At 45.2% G+C, this 17,318-nt stretch overlaps 1 protein-coding gene across 2 annotated transcripts in view; it reads right to left on the reverse strand.

Moving 5' to 3' along the window:
* Positions 1–3,651: 3,651 nt before the first annotated feature.
* Positions 3,652–17,318, reverse strand: part of CBL (Cbl proto-oncogene) — a 45,313-nt gene continuing 31,646 nt past the window's right edge. For both annotated transcript variants that reach the window (XM_055819515.1, XM_055819516.1), the window contains 8 exons: positions 17,079–17,282; positions 15,432–15,563; positions 13,960–14,337; positions 12,948–13,042; positions 12,285–12,440; positions 11,675–11,778; positions 11,022–11,204; positions 3,652–8,375 (listed from right to left, as the gene is read on the reverse strand). In XM_055819515.1, the coding sequence (XP_055675490.1) occupies positions 8,095–8,375; positions 11,022–11,204; positions 11,675–11,778; positions 12,285–12,440; positions 12,948–13,042; positions 13,960–14,337; positions 15,432–15,563; positions 17,079–17,282 (1,533 nt within the window). In that variant the 3' untranslated portion in view covers positions 3,652–8,094. The remainder of the gene's footprint in view (positions 8,376–11,021; positions 11,205–11,674; positions 11,779–12,284; positions 12,441–12,947; positions 13,043–13,959; positions 14,338–15,431; positions 15,564–17,078; positions 17,283–17,318) is intronic.

Genomic DNA, 17,318 nt, shown 5'->3' on the forward strand with positions numbered 1-17,318 from the left:
ACGGGTAATCCTGGAGATCCGAATGGGTGGTTGCACTCACAACTACTACAGACACTGACAACTACCAGTACTAATACATCTAATGGATTCTAATAGATAACTAGTATTAGACTGTAAAAGATCTCATAGTATTAGATTGGAATGTACAATTGGATTACTAGTGACGGTAGATAGGAAAAGGCAATACTGTCAACAGAATTTAACAGATCCCAACTGCAGAGTCTATTAGGTAGTTGTATTAATAGCTAATATAGATACTAATAACTGCTCTTCGGTAAGTCCTATCACTAGATTCTAATAGATAACAAGACATTATAGTAGATAATTGTATTGATAGCTACTAATAAATATTAATGGATTTTTCCCTTAAAGAATTCTAATAGATTATAACTGTTACTCATATACGAGCTACTCTGGATCCTAATAGATAATTCTTATTGATACATTCTAATACATTTTAATTGGTAGCTGTATTAATAGCTACTATAGATACTAAATACAAATAGGTAATTTTTTAGATGCTAATAGCAATAGCTTTTAATAGATAATTGCAATAACGCTAATACAGGTAAGATTCTCATAGATTATGAGACAAAATCGTATGGCTGCCTACTACAAAAAATTCCATTCATGAATTGATAGGTATTTGCATTAATAACTACTATTGATAATTCTATAAGTAGATTCTGTTATAGATTCTACCAGACCATTGTATTTTTAGCTAATATAGATAATACTAACTACATAATGAATAAAAGTATTATTAGATACTGGTAGATAATACAAGAAAATCATCTTACCAGCTATTGTAGATATTAGTAAATCTAAAAAATCTCCAAAATTCAGATAGATAACTTTAGGACCAGCTACTGTAACTACTACTCATAGATAACTGTTGTAGATTTTACTAGATACTGTAGAGGTTCAAATAGCTATCTGTGTTACTTCCTACTGTAGGTACTAATCTGTAATTCTGTTATGAGAATCTATAAGAAAACTTTTCTGCTTGCTGCTGTAGCTGATATTAACTACTAATAGACCATTGTTTTAACAGAATCAGTTCTAAAAATTGATTAGAACATTACAGCTGATAACAGCTACTGTAGACTCTTAACAGTTACTGACAGTAATTCAGTCAGCAGAATTATCTGTTAACGATAGCTACTCTAAACACGACTAATGCGAAACCCAACTCTGTTCGTGGATTCCAGTGGATACCGATAACCTTAAGAAATAACTAATAATAATTACTTGTTGGTAATAGCAGTGTTAGTATCAAGTTCTAACTTAGCCGGGACATTCAGTGATAGATAAATAATAAGCAGCAGTGCACAACAGAATTGGATTTAGCTGAATGCTGCAGCGTAGCGGTGCTGGCAGCGAGGGTGGGTGATACTGAACGTTGACGGACCACCCTGGCAATAAACCGAGCAGTTAATGCACTGGCTGTGCCACCCCTCAGCAGGTGCTGATACCGCGGGTGTGACAGCGAGAGCAGGTGTGACAGCGAGAGCGGTCAGACGGTGGCTAACACCACCGGGCCCTGTGTGAGCCCCGGGACGCCTTCAGCTCTGTGTAACTACACTGCTAGTGCTTGATGCCATGAAACACCACATGCCCCCTCATTGGACCCCGGTCATATTATGTCACCCCTCTTATCCTCATTTGACCCCCGTGTCCTCATTTGAGCCCCAGTTAACCTCATTCAACCCTTCAGTACTGATTCTAAGATATTAATTGACCTCAGATGACCCCCGTGTCCTCATTTGACCCCCATGTCCTCATTTGACCCAAGCAACCTCATTTGACCCTTCAGTGCTGTTTCTAAGATACTTGTTGACCTCAGATGATCCCTGTGTCCTCATTTGACCCCATGTCCTCGTTTGACCCCTCAGTGCTGATTTTAGACATCCGTTGACCTCAGATGACCTCTGTGTCCTCATTTGACCCCTGGGTGCTGATTTTGAAGAATTCATCGACCTCAGATGACCTCTGCATCCTCGTTTGACCCCTCAGTGCTATTTTGGAGACTTTCTGTTGACCTCAGATGACCCCTGTGTCCTTGTTTGACCCATGTCCTTGTTTGACCCCAATTGACCTCATTTGAGCCCTCAGTGCTGATTTTGAGGCATTCCCTTGGCCCCTGTGTCCTCATTGAACCCCAATTAATCTCCTTTGACCCCTATGTGACTTGTTCGAGGGGTTCCCTCAACCCCATGTGAGCCACGTGTCCCTGTTCGACCCCAGTCATGGCAGGTGCCCCCCGAGGGTCCTGGCCAGTCTGTCCTCATTTGAGTCTAATGGAGCCGCCAGGTGCCGGAGTAACAGAGGCTGGACCCTGCCGGGCGCTATAGGTGCTGTGATTCCAAGACGCAGAAGTGGCAGCTGTCAGTCCCACCCCGAGGGTCTCACCCACTGCAAGACCCACAGAGGTCCCCAGGGTCTCAGGGACTCCAACAATGTCTTAACGTTGTGTAGCATCCGTTAGACCACACAATATTGAAGTGTGTAATATTTATCTCCCTATATATAGTTGGATTTCTTATATATTCTTTATATTTCATATCTAGTTATGCTCTGTAATTCTGTAAAACACCTAATTACAGAAATGCTATGCAATAATCATAAAGATCTTTTAGAGTCTTGCAAGGAACCCACACATTGATAATTGACTTAGAGCGTCGCGTCATGCACAAATTCAAGCGGAGCAGGTTGCAAAGCTCTTCTGCCCAAACCGGAGAGGAACTGAAACGAGTCACGGCTGCCCGGCTTGGTGACTGCAGGCTGGTGCGGGATGGGACGGGATGGCCATTGGTGTCCCCAAGGCCAGGACTAGGTAGTGCTTCTGGAAGAAATGTCTCTGGTAACATAAGGCAACTGCTCGGGCACACAGGAGGGACCTCTCCCTCTCTGCTCCCTCTCCTCTACTGATCTAAGGATAAACGTGTGGTATGGGACTTGCTTATCAAGCCATTGCCATCAAGCTATCTATCGTACCTAATTACATGCACCTTGCATTTTGTATTAATAAAGCATAAAACTGGTTGGTTGGTGTCATTTCATGTGAATTCAGTCCAAGGGTATCACGGTCACCGGTCCCAAGGGGAGGGAGGTTGTCCTACACCGCTCCTTTTGGGTGGCGACAAGGCTGTAGTAACGTACTAACGGAGGCCGTGAGAGGCAAATGGAGCCCAACAGACGCCGTTTGTTGGGATGGGACTGACGCTTCTGCATCTGCGAGACCCGACAGACACTGCAGAGCCTGTTCAGCCCCACCAGATTCCTGCGGACTCCTCAGGCTCTGCTCGTGGGTGGCAACAAACCTGTCAACATCATTCTCAGATCTGACAGGTCCTGATGGATTATAGCCTCCACTAATCGATTCTATTAGAATACGCTAACTCCACCAAGACTGATTAGTATCAACTTGGAATGAATCTTTCCTGCCCTCTGTTCGTTAGCGTCCATGATACAAATCTGAATTTAACACAGAACTGTGGTAACAGCTAAAATAGCTACAGAGTCCGGCCGCAGGAGATCCAGGAGACTGAGCACCTCAGGCCTGGGCACCCCCAACAAGGGGACCGAGACAGGCTTGAGCAGGATAATTCTTTTTGCAGGACTCACAGAACCAACACAACACAGACCATATGCTACAACAAAGGAAATTTTATTTAAAAATAAAACTTTGTTTTGTTTTCTTTTTACTGACACAGGTGAATGAAATCCCAAACAAAGAAGCTCTTAGTGGGCAGCATACAAGAATGGAAACAATTAATAAATAACATTAGTATAACCTCTAAACATTAACAATGCATTTGCAAACAAAATGAGGACTTTAAACCAAGTGAACCTTAAAGCTCAGCTACTCTCTGTAAGAATATTTACCTTCTGTTTTTCCTTATTCTTTACAGACTGAAAGGATTAAATACTGCTATTATATTTTTATATTAATGACACTATTATACTTTTTTAAAATATTTTGTGAAAATCTCAACATTTTAACACTGATATTATACAAATTGGTATTTGTCATTCAAGAGAAAGAACAACTGTTCCTCCCCCACTGGGAATTTCAAAGAAGATTTCTATTAGGAACTTTAAAAATAAGTGTCCTTATTCTCCACTAATTTTTAAAGTGGCACCTTTAAGAAAGTGCCCTGGGAGTTGCATTTTTTTCTTGCTCAACTGAAAAAAACACAAACATTTACAGTAATGACCCTGCCTCAGAATTAGCTACAGTAATGTCATCGGTCTAGTGCAGGAAGCAACATGCTGGACCCCGAGCCCCCCCGGCTCCCCCAGGGCAGGGCTCAGTGAAGGGCACGCAGAAAAACTGGAAGGGAAACAAGCCCACTGGTCCCCAGCAGAGGCATCCCACGCCTCAAGCTGCAGCACTTGCAGAGACAGACACACAAGGGCAGTGCAGCAGACAGGTTTTACCACACCCCTGGCAGGACAGGGCTCATTCCAGACTCCCATTCAGCTACAATGGCGTTGAACAGCCAGCAAACCTGTTCGGAACAGAGACGCTTGTCTGCTTTCCACAGCGCCCTGCTGCTCGCTGTGCAGGGACACACACTGGTCCCACACATCTGGTGCCCAGCTCTCACTGTACAAAGTGTTTTCTGCTTGCTTTGTGGCCAGGGTTGACAGGTAGGGGGGAAACCCAGCAGTTTTTGTGAGCAGAACTTGTATTTCATTACAAGCAAAACCAATCCTGTTCTACAATTCTACTGTCTTCACACCAAGCTGAGTACAGCACCAGTCCAGACAAGTCACTGTTAGGAACAGGTAAAGTAGGAAACCTCCACGGTTGAAATGCTACAAAACACAGTGTCATAGTTGAAGTGACAATTGCCCATCTTCGGCGCCCCTTCTTTTCACCCCTTTCAAAGCAGTCTCATGCTCAAAGGCATCTTTACAGCTTGTCTAGCTCGGGCTCTTCAGTTTCACAGAGGTGTGGATGCTCAGATCCAGCCTAGCGATGCAGCATTCCCTCAAGAAAGGCACTAGACATTTGGGGTTTGGGTTTTGTGTTTTTTTGTTTGGGTTTTTTTTTTTTCTTTTTAAAGTAGCGTCATAAAGTTAACTTCTTAAGCATAAAGATCAAGGAGGTGAAGGGAAAAAGAGAGAAATTAATCTTAGGCTTACCTTTCTGAAAGAACAACAAGAAAAATACACTGTACAGTGCTTGGATGGACTCCACAGAGCACGGCCATAAGACATGGTCAGGACTCTGCTGCACTTCAGTGGTACTAGCAAATGCTTTCACGTCTAAGGAAGAAAAGCCAAGACTTAAGTTTCCTAAGTCAGACTGAGACACAAACAGTGGACAGAAGAGACACATGCAGAAAAATTAGTGCCACATACATGCCACAAAGAGTGCTCTCTCTTATCTCTAATACCTGGAACAACACCCATAGGAACATCTCTTGGCACATAAACCCCAAAGACAGGCCTGTAATAGCTCTGCTAGGCATGATTTAATTTAACATTACAACAAGCCTGTAATAAAGGGCTTGTATGGGACAGGGCATCACTACTCTGATCACACACACTGTGCAAGACAAGAGTTAAGGCTTTCTAGCCAGCTGGACTTGGCTCTTAAGCAGTCTTGGCAGTGGCAAGAGTCACGCGCCACACTTGAACACACTTGCACTGAGTTTATAGAGCAAGTCAGAAATGAAGTGGCTCCAAATCCAACATGGAGCTAGTGGCAGCACTGGAGAGAATATGAAAAAGCAGGAAATAAAACCGTAGTGCTCCCTTACAAAAGGGTTTTTCCCTGGTTTTCTGGGACAAAGCCAGGAAATAACTCTCATACACCAGGACTAGTTGCTTGGGCTCACAAATGTAACGTGCAGAGACAACTGAGAACAACCAGAGCTGCCCCATGTTCCTGCCTCAGCAGCACCAGCGCTGGGCTTGCTTCTCTAGAAGCTCACACACACACACTGACCAAGGCTGCCACGCGTAACTGGCAGAGCAATTCACGCAGAAAGAGCAGGACTGGCTCCTGATACCGCTGACGGTTGCACGTGTGGGCAGAGGAAAAAGAACAGCTCTTCTTCCCCGAGTGCAATACACACTGACATCACCTCCTCTGCAGCGCAGCACCTCCACCAAGGCCAGACTCTGCTCTTGGCTGGGCCTGACCGCTCTGCACCACCGCAGAGCGCCGTGCCCACTGACGTGAATCTCATCGGTGTGCTGTATTGCAAGTTTCAGCCCTGGCCCCAAAATAGCAGCAGTGGTGGCGACCTGTAAATGTTGCAGGAGATCTCCTTACGGTTTCAGAGAAGGTTTCCTTCACTACAGAAAGGAGGGAAGTAAAGAGGCAGTTCATGCTTTTAAACTACCTGGAACTCACTGCATCAATTTATAAAGCTGTAGATCTAGAGAGAAACCTATACTCTAACATAAAACAAAGATTTTACGCTTAATTCCCTTTGCTAATACTTGTTCAGTCCTCTCTGCCAACCGCAAGCCATTTCTGAGACACGGGCCCAGCTACCGGATTCTTTAAAAGGCTAAACTGCATCCAACTGCCATAACCACTCCAACACCACTTCAAGTTGCAACCCTTCGCCTAGTGACTACTGCTGCCCTTAAGAGAGATGCAAATAACGCTAGACACGCTCCAAAAGGCTAACAGCCTCTCAGTGTACACAGCGCGCTTGTTCGCCTGTCAGGCTGTGATCTGCGTATGCCTGCTCGATTTAAATCCTCTCAAAAGGAACCATACACTGCTCGCACATCAAGCATCTACGAACAGAGTTAAGTAGCTGAGTATGCAAGTCAGGTTCTTTCAAAGTAACAGCTGAGTACTGACTTCTAAAGCCGTGTGATCATTTTACAAATACAGAAGTTTCCCAGATCTGCTTTAACACAAGCTCTGGCAATACCTTAGAGCAATGGAAATGGAAAGAAGGGCCCCCGTGTTGTTTTGATAGCCATGCAGGGAAGTGCTGCATTTCTTTTACTGCAAAGCAGGTAAGATAGCAACAAATACGTCAGCTCCATCTACCAATTCCACAAAACAGCCTGGCACGAAGACAGCTGGCTCCCGCCAAAGCTCTCTGAAGGAGAAGACGGAATGTGCGTGAAGACCACTAGTCTCTGACAGCCACCGTGCAATTGAGATAAATAAAACATCGTATTTACCAGGTGCAACATTCCTACAGAAAGAGCGCATGGGAGTGTCCAGTGATGGCTGCTCAAGCCCAGCAGGGCCACAATCAAGTTTGAGCATTGAAGCACAAAATGCTCCAGGGTAAAAAAAGGAGAAGCAGCAGCCAGTTCTTTGCTTTCACTCAAATTCTTCCCACCCTCTCCCACCCCTCAAAAACACGCAAAACTTTCAGCACGTCTAGCTGCCTGGAATCTGGTGCTGCCAGTGCTGCCGGCAAGAGGACATACATGAGAGAAATCCAACTCCCAGCACCGTCAAGATCAAAATGCCCGGCAGAAGCTAGTCATGCTATCTCCAGGCAAAAAGGGAGGGCTTGAATCATAAGCAATCAATGCTATTATTACAGGCAAAAGGGAAACACCATGGTGAGCAGGAAGCAATCAAAAGATTCTTCCAAGGTCTCCTATTTATTCCCAGCAGAAAGGGACCTCCCAGCTGCTCTAAAAAGCCTGAGCCAGACACACAGCAGCAAACAGATCCAAACCTAGTACCATGAACCACAGGACACACCACACTGACCTCGAGACTTTGTTTCTCAGAGCATTCACTTAGAATTCACAGCACAAAACACTGCCCCCAGCCTCCAGGGCATCAGCTCGGGGATCCCTTGTTGCGACACCTTTCTCTACCAACACCCTGGAAATAAATCTGTTCTCTCAAACAAGAGGTAGGGGGTAAAGGACTCCAAGACATACACTGTATAAAACACCATTCTGCTCCATTTCATTCCACTGCTTTGAAATCTGGAACCACAAAAACCTGATAACTGATTCTCTTACGAGGCAGGACTGACCTCAGCACGAAGTCTCTAAAGGAACCCCCTTCCCCTTTGGTGCGTAGCTGGGCTACGGCTGCCCAGGCAGCTGGTCCACAGAAGTTGTAGGTGTGGAGGTAATGTGCTATGTGGCCACATGCGCAGGGGAGGAAATGGAAACAAACTCCCGGAGAATATTCTTGGCCATTTCAATATTATTATGTGCAATGACCAGTGCTTTCTGAATGTCCTGATATGAATAGCCTTGGCTCATCAGATTCTCGATCTCACTGGAGAGCTGCAGTGATGCGCTGGTCCCACTGCTGGCTCCACCTGTTTGGCAGCTCCCCGCTTTCCGCTCAGAATTTATTCTCCGTGGTAGTGGCTTCGGTGGCCTTTCTGGAACTTGAGAGCCATCTGAAAAACCTGGAAGGAGAAACAAATGCGTCACTTCAAAGAAGAACATGTGATTCTTGCTTGGAACAAAGCAGGAATGACACTAGGTTGATAAATGGCACTTCAAAAACATGCCGCTGAAAGCCACTTCGACCAGCCTGCCCTCTCACACCAACGGTACGTATTAGCTCAGCTTCCCCTCTCACGTGCAAAAACGGCTATGGAGATTTTTTTTTTAATTAGGAAGCCATAACAGGCTCATTTATCAGGAAAAGACCATATAAATGGAAAAAACTAATACGGGATATATGTGTGCGTGTGAGCAGAGCTCAGATATCAGCCTTCAAAAAGACACAGAGACCTGCTGGGAAAAAATGACACAGCAAATATGCAACGTTACCAAACTTCCCATTTCCTTCCAGAATCAGACAGCAACCTCCCGTTTAACTGCCCAGGTGCCGATCTCTCCTCACAGAAATACTGTTCCCGTTGCAGCGTGCTGAGGGAGTGTATGCACAAACCCACACCTAGCAGTTACAGGTCACCCACCACCCCTGCTCCCTCCAGCAACCGAATTATGTCCTCTGAAGGGTCTGCTCCTCTTCCTCTGCCAGCCCATCAGCAGGCCAGGGCCCTCGAGAAGAGCTCCTGCTGAAGCTCACCCTACCTAACGGCCGGCAGCTATTGCCGGTAAGTAAGCTCAGCCTGTTCTGCCTTTCCTCTTAGTCATTCAGATCTGTTACGTGCCAGTAGCCACATTATGCACTACTCCTGGGAAGAAAAAAGAACAGCCCATAAACAAGACACCAAACGCTCCAAGGATTTAGCTAATGCCTCGGAGAAAAAACACATTGTTTAATGTGTTAAACCAACACCTGGTAATTTTTGAGTTCTGACCTCCTGTGTCATTGCAGAAAGCATTTTTTCCTACTTTGCAAACCATAGGAGACCTTCCTGCATGAATATTTGACATCAAATATGACATCTATGATCACCTTAAAGAAAGTTTTATTTGTCTTCTGGAGAAACTCCTCAAGGCACTCAAGACAGTATTCTAGCAGCAGAAGTGGTGTACAACAGACAAATCCGTAAGACTAAGGATGTCCAAACAATCCCTTTTGAAGAGCGGGTGCTGCAGCACTGGTCAGAAAAGCAGCAGTCATTGCGGAGCCCTCCTGAAAAACTTGTACCGAAAGCTCTATGATAGAGAAGGCTCTTCAGGAAACAAATGCACTGCAGCTTTCTCATCACCACAATGCAGTTCAACTCCCCAGTCATCAAAGTACAAGCTGCTTACGCATAAAAAGCTTTTTGTATGTTTGAGAAAATGGACTACCCACTCCTCTCCCCCAAACTGTCTTTTGAAAGGGCTGTTTCAGCTTGAGCTAGATCAAATTTCAGAGACCACAGGTCAATTTGAAAGGACAGCTCCTAGCACAGTTTTTTTGGTAAATGATTAAGAAACTGAACTGTAGAGCACAACGCATGAGAACATAAACCTACCAAAATGTATCCCATACTAGTCAGGCTTGCTTAACACCAGGCTTCAGCAGTAGCCAACACCCAGCGTTTCAGAAAACTGCACATGCTTCCCAAAGCGCTAATAATCAGCATTTCCAAAGCATTTTTCATTAGCAGATCTCCTAACACTATGAAGCAGGACAACAGCATTGTTATTTCAGGGCTGCAGAAACAAAGAAGTCAATGATTAAGCTCAGTATTTCACCTGGGAGGAGGACGTGAGCTCTCTCTGCCCCTCCTCACCCCCGTCAGCCACACTCGACAGACAGTGACAGACTCAAAATGTGAGGCAGGGAGGAGAGGCAAAAGCTAATTAACTTCTCTGCACTAATAAACTCTTCTCTGTGCTGAAGGAGGGCAAGCACAGGGAAGGGGAAGTGGTGAAGCACGTGAACACAAGACTCATGGGGGCAAGGACCTGCAGGGTCTGCCCCCCATCTACCTCCAGCAGGACCAAGAAACTCACTCCCCTCTTACTTGGCAAATGGCCGGGATGCTCCGAAAGCCCCCCAAGAGGAAGAGTTTCAGAGCTTCCTTTAGAGCTGCTGGGCAGTTGTAGGGAATAAGTCACGCGTTATTCAGAAAGGCTGTGGGAGAGACAAGGCTTTAGTTTTCTCCCTCAGAGAACGTGCCTTGCAGCCAGGACAAGATGTCCTCTACTCCCCCAGGGACAAAATGCTGACCTTGCTGAGCCACCCGTCCCTGCTGCAAGGAACTGACAGCACCGAACAATATACTTGTGCCATCTACCGGCAACAACCACAGCCCAGACTGAGCCAGACAAGCTGTGCAAGGCCAGCCATCCCATCTTCTACCTAGAGCAGTGATGAGCAGCAATGTTCCGAAGTCCTGTTCCATGCCCTGGTACAAAAGGTATGTCATGGCCTGCAGGAAACAGCAGCTTAAGGAACATCCTTTAAGCTGAGGAAAGCTTTTCCTAACTATGATTTAAGTATGATTTGCTAGCTCAGTGATTAAATCACCAAGGCTGGGCATTCCAAGTTGCAAATCAAACCTAAGGACCAGCGCAGTTCTGCCCTGTAAATCTGATTTTACAGCTTACATACAAAACCTTAAGTGAGTGACAGAAGTTCGAACACACATAGCAAGCCGGCAGTACCCACTACAGTATGACGACTACAAGTGTTCTCTAACCTGTTACAGGGTCATTTTCCAAAGACATTCGGCTGAAGGCAGATGTGGCATTGGAGATATCAGACAGTGTGCGACGAGCAATAGCAACTGGTAATGGTGGTTTGGGGATATCATAGCCATCTTCCTCATTTTCTGACTCTTCAGGGCCGTTGCTGGCAGTGGCTGCTGCCAGATCCCCTTCATCTAGAATAAGAGGCACATTCTGAGCCCTGGGACTGAACAGACCCTCTGTCTCTCAAGGCAGATTCTGTTCCTCTGTAGTCCACAAACATTGACGGGACACAGAACTAAAGTTTTGCTGCCAAAACTCCACGTTCAATGGAAGCTCTTTCCAGAAGGTAGCATTAGATTAAAAATTACTTATGATAGATGTGAGCTGACAACTGCTACCCAGAAAAGAACAAAATCTTCAAACCAGCAATTTTTTTAACAACTGTTAAGTGTTTTTACAGTGCATTCCAACTAGGCTTCTCAACAACATCCGCACATGCAGTCTGCAGCACACAGACCCAGATGCTTCCACATACATCCTAGCTATTTTAACAGCAAAAGCAGGTAACATTTAATTTAGTCTAAAATGCTGTTCCAGCTGGCACTGGGACCACTTCACTGCACCCCAGTTTCTCAGTTGTTTATTCAGCACACCCACTCACCAGAAGCGTTGACAGTCTCAAAAGCAGAGGATGCTGCTTGGGAGTGAATGTTGTACATCGCTTCATACGTACAGCCATCCGCCTGCTGGTCGCAGTCTAAAACTCTGAGGGAGAGAACATGTATTCCCCTTCAGACAAGTGACAGTGCTCAACCACCGCCACCTAGTCTGTGTGACTGACATTCTGCACAGATCCCGCTTCAAATTGAAATCACCACCGTTCGGTGAAAGAACATTTGTTCCAGAAAATGCTCTAGTCAAGTCTGTTGCAATACAGCATTATCAGCTTAAAAGAGTGTAACTGATACCACCAGAACACAACCTTTTCATAGAATTGTGCCTTTCAGTTGCTGCTGCTCTCAGAAGGTTACCAGCAAAGGTGGTGGTGGTGGGGGGAGTGGTTATCTGACTCCTTTAACATGTATGAGGATTCTGCAAAGAGCCGTAGTCACATTTGATTTACAGATAGCTATTTTAGTCTAGATCCGGTGAGTATCACTGGAGGAATCCAGCAAACCAAGCAAGCAAAATTGTAACCCTAGTGAACAAATAGGCTTTCCCAGAGCTGTGAGGAGGAAGCACAGTACGTACAAACCGTGTGAGAATCTCACCGTAAACTCTGAGTCATTTCCAAAGGCAGTTTGATCTCTGGTTTTTGTACAGCAGGACCTGGAGGCACCACAGGCAGAGAGGATGGCGACATGTATTCAGTGTCTTCATCGCTTTCAGACTGTTCCCCAGGAGGCAGTTTTGGTACAGGCAGTGGTCTGGAGGCAGAGGAGACAAGATATAAACAACAGAAAAACATTTACGCTAAATCTAATTAATATCAAAGCAGCCTTTAAAATCTGCAGCAGAAGTAACAAGCAGTCATCTTATAGTGATTCTGTCTGAACAAATAACCTGGCTTTCAGGATTCTCAGCAGCCCAGCTGCCAGGTCACACTGGCACAAGGAAGCTGACAATATCATTCACACTATACATCACCTACTTCACATCAAGACCAACTCAGAAGTGAATTCTTAAAAGACCTAATGGCAACTGCAGCCTGTTTCCTACTGCCACAGCCAAGGGCAACTACCACCACCATCCACAGGTCTTTGGGATGCCGATTTCATCTACGTTCTCTAGATTGTGTATTTTGAATCTGTCAGAGATTGAAACTAAAGCTGACAGAGCTGTGTCAAATTCTGTCCTGGCACCAGCATGGAGCGCACCCTACGATTACCGTTCTGTAAGATATAAAAAAGCACTTTTGCTAGAAAACAACAGACCTGGCAGCTAAGGAGTAGATCGCATTGGCAGATGAGGAGGGTTTAATTTTGGGGTGTTCACACTCTGAGGTTGTTGTTGGACCAGTGTTCAAGCTCTGAAAGAAAAAATGCCAAACCAGGAGTCAGAAACACCACACATACCAGTGTGCAAAGCCATCGGCCAGTCATTCGACACATCCTCTGTGGGAATGAAGCACCTTCATTTATTCCAAAGCATTTACTGACACCTTAAAACCCCAGTTGTTCTGTGACAGTTCTCCCTCAGTAAAGGCCACAAGCAGTGGTTTTCTCCTGTAGCCAACTGCTTGTTTACACAAAAACTCCAGGAAATTCATATCTTTTGAGACTCCAATGGCTTTGGCAAATTTAGCTGAAATAGGCCAAAATGGGGGACAAGAGGGAAAGGATGCAGACAAACATACACGCAGAGACAGACCGACAACTGCGCAAGTGTCAGCTTCTTAGACAATCCTGCTAAAAATGTACTTGCTTTCAATTTTAGAAAGATGGAGGTTTTAAAAGGAAAAATGAAGGGAATAGAATCAAAGAAAGCAAAACTGCTTGCTTTGCCTGAGATTTTTTTTTTGGAGAAAAATATGTTGAACTACTAAGTTACATGTCATGACACTGGTAATAGTAACAGATCCATATTTAACTCAGATTTTACTGTGTTAAACTAACCATAGCTACTGTGTGTGGGTTTTTCAGGACTGAAAACTGAGAAGAGTAAATGACACTTTTTCAGCGTACTGGGCCCCAGCATAAAACATTCACGGTTTTTCAAAACTGAAAGGTGAACAATGATCATGAAATTGTGTCTCTCAATTGTGACTGCTCAAACTGGGATTTCAGCCTCGCTTCTAAGAGGCATGAAAGCACTTCCCTAAGAAGTCCTCCCATTATTCTCCCTTCACGCAAGATCATCCTATTAAGACGCAAACTATGAGAAGATGGCACCCTTGCAAGGCTTAATTCCTCACAAATTACCTTCACGGCCGATAGGCCTACTCACCACCGGGTTGTCCAGGCTGAGCGTGCTCCCGAGCCGATGGCTGTCAGCCCTGGAGTCCATCTGAGAGGGCAAGGAAAAGGGAAGCGAGTGCCTGTTCGACAGTTCTCTCCCAGCCCAAGGGTCAGCGGGGCTGAGAGCCACAGGTGGGGCTTTTGGAATTGGCCTGGACGGCCACAGGTCCGCCTGACGGTTGGAGGGCACAGGAGGGGGCTTGTCTCTCGAAGGACAATCTCCTGGCGTGCAGGGCAGGGGACGTCTCTGAGATCGACCTTCAGTCCCAATGGCATGTGGCCTGTCCGGAGGCGGTGGCGGCGGGAGGTCTCTGAGCGTGGGTGGGATCGGCAGAGGTTTATCCTTGTGAAGTGTACCAGGTGCAGCCTGGATGGCAGAAGAATGTACAATTATTGCTTAACGAAGGCAGCCTAGCCACAAAACATAAAAAGGAGGAAGGCGGGTGGCAGAAAGGTGAGTTTTGGGTTTTGTTTTATCTATTTATACAAGAAATTATCTCAAAGGATGTGGAGATAACTCTCCACATCTCCACAAATTAATTCTCCAGAGACACCTTCTCTACAGGCTTCAAGAGATAACACTAATTACATGCAGCTACAGCTAGGAACTAAACAGCCCGTATTATTTTTTTGAAGAAAAAAAAAAAGCTTACAGCAGCATTAGATTGGATTCCAAACAAAGGATACCCATCGTTTAAAAAAAATATTCAGCTGTGGGTTATTTATATGTTAACATTCGTCACTTAACAGTCAGCAACGGATATTCATAGAAATGCATATTTTCTTCTGCCTGAACTTTCAAGCATCATTTCATTACTTCATCCAAACCAGCTGAAGAATCAGCTCTATCTCAAAAGCCAATGACCAAATGCCACCAAGATTATACTACTGCCTTCTGCTAGTCAATCAGAAAACCAGTTCTTCCCTCCCAGTCACACACATTTCATTCCTTCCTTAGTTTTCTATCTGAAAAAATGCTCGATGGAAAAAATTTGTCAAGAAAAGGTGGGACAGGGATATGACAACTTCCCACTAGGCTGCCAGCTAGAATGAAATGCAAGTCCATAAACACTGTTCCAAAGGGCACAGGCAGCAGTGGCAGAGGCTGAAAACCAGTAAAGATACTGCTAATAACGACTTGGTAGTTCAACAGGACGACACTAGTCACCCTGAGTGAGCAAGAATTTCGGCTTAGGACTGGCTTCTTTCTAGCAATCGGATGGACAGATGTGAAGGCCATTTAAACAGCAAAGAGGGATCCCAGAAGGAAGCATTTGCTTTCAGGACAGACTGGGCTCTTGTGGGGAAGGGAAGTGGCCTAACAGGACTGCAGAAAGGAAGAAGAAAACGTATGTGTGAAAGTCTCTAAGGATGTCACAGCGAACACATCACGTTCACCAGAATGTTCTTCCTGCCTGCCCCCCCCCCAAAGCACAGACGAAAGGGTAAATTGTGTTTGACCTTTGAAGTGGTCCCAGGACTGGAAGCTCCAGGTGGATTGGACACTCGCTGCTGCAAAAGATCCAGTCGCGGTGGCACGGGAGGAAGGGTGGCCTGTGGAGCTACGGAGAATGGAGAAGGAGGACGCTCGACCTGAAAAAGAATGGGACAATCAACAAATGACAAAATTCAGCAGAACTCCTTTTGTCTAGGCAGGCTTCTAAGCTCTGTGACTTTTACTGGCTTCAATCAATATCGCTTTTGGTAACAAATTCCTGTGTCAGTAACAACCATACACCAGTAAACGATGGCAATTTCACAGCACAACAGCATCTGACTTGAGACAATCCTTGAAGATCAGAGCTTAGCTGTGGCACACAACTGAAAATGCACACTTAGCAATGGCACAAGGAAAGACAAGCTGTTTCTGGAGTAACAGACCTGCCTCCCTGGGCCCTGAGCAGAGCAAGCTTCTTTTCTTTTCGACACAAGAGGGCATGATCTGCTGTAAAACCTCCTTGTCACTGCAGGCACTACTGTGCACACCGCCTTGGCTACAGTGTCATGGCTGTTGCAGCAGTAACCTCCATTTTTGTCCCTGGAAAGCTGTTTTTCCACCTAAGAAATCAGAACAGCGCCGGTTCTTTTCTTTTTCATAAAGTTTATTTTACAAGCAAGGCTAGCGCTTTGTAACTTTGAAAAGCTTAACACAGGCTTGAACTCATTAATGCCAACAAACACGGAGTACTAGCCCACTGCAAGGCGTGACAGGATGTCACACGGAGGAAATTGCTTTGCTTCCCCGTGCTATATATACAAAAACTACCTCCAGGAACCCAGTTTACTGCTCAGTCCACTGTTTCACAGGATGGAAGCTAAAGAGAAATGTGGCCATAGGTAAAACCAGCACAGAGGATTCTTTCTGACCAGGAAAGGCAGCTTATTTTAGTGAATTCAGCTATCAAAATCAGCCAAATTAAGACTCACTTCCCCGTGCAGTAAAACCACGCTAAGTGCAGATGTGTAACAGCAGCAACGAGCTTTTAGGAAAAAACATGCAGGGACCCATAAATAATGTCCATCTTGTACACATGTCTTGGAAGGCAGTAGCACTAATGGCAGAGTTATCACACCTTTATTACACAAATTTATCACACACTGTATAAAAAGATGACAGTCAAATTTACTTCCTCAGCAAAATAGCCTGCCCTCTACCCCGTTAGTCATCAGGACCTTGGGAAGATGGTATCTGGTTGGCTGTATTCATCACTGGGGAAAATGGATGAATTTTTGCTGATATGGGTGAACTACGGCTAATAAATGCAAAGCAGCATTGCTGAGCATACAGAGCAGTGTTATAAACCTGGATCTTACATTCCATAAGTCAAGCCAGCCTTTTCACCCTTCTAAGGATTCTTTCAAGACAACACAGCAAAGATCAAAGATTTCGAAGTATGATCACCACTGCTTAACAGAACAGACAGCGTGAACTGAACTGACAAAACTGAACCTAAATCCCTGTTTTTCATACTCGGTAAAATCTTTTCTGTTACAAGGTCTGACAACCCACACATGCACAGATCACTAAGACCACAGAAAACTTGACGGAGAACGTGCAGTCTTTGTACAAACCACCACACCTAGTAGTGCACACTCTGGTGACCTTACTTTAGCACCAGCGAGTTCTTTCATCATGAAGAGGGAATCATCAGCTCTGTCGTCATCATCATCGTCATAATTGGGTGAGGGAGTTCCTTCTGCCCCTTGCCTTGATAATCCTCCTCCTCCTCTGGGGTCAAATGGATCTACTACAATTGGCTCCGTGCCTTTGATTTCACAGCGGCAAAAAGGACAACCCTGGCCTTCTGATTCCTTCAGGGAAGAGAAGAGATCTGTTAAAACAGCCAC

The sequence above is a fragment of the Falco peregrinus genome, chromosome 15 (genome assembly GCF_023634155.1).
Source record: "Falco peregrinus isolate bFalPer1 chromosome 15, bFalPer1.pri, whole genome shotgun sequence".
Classification (NCBI taxonomy): domain Eukaryota; kingdom Metazoa; phylum Chordata; class Aves; order Falconiformes; family Falconidae; genus Falco; species Falco peregrinus.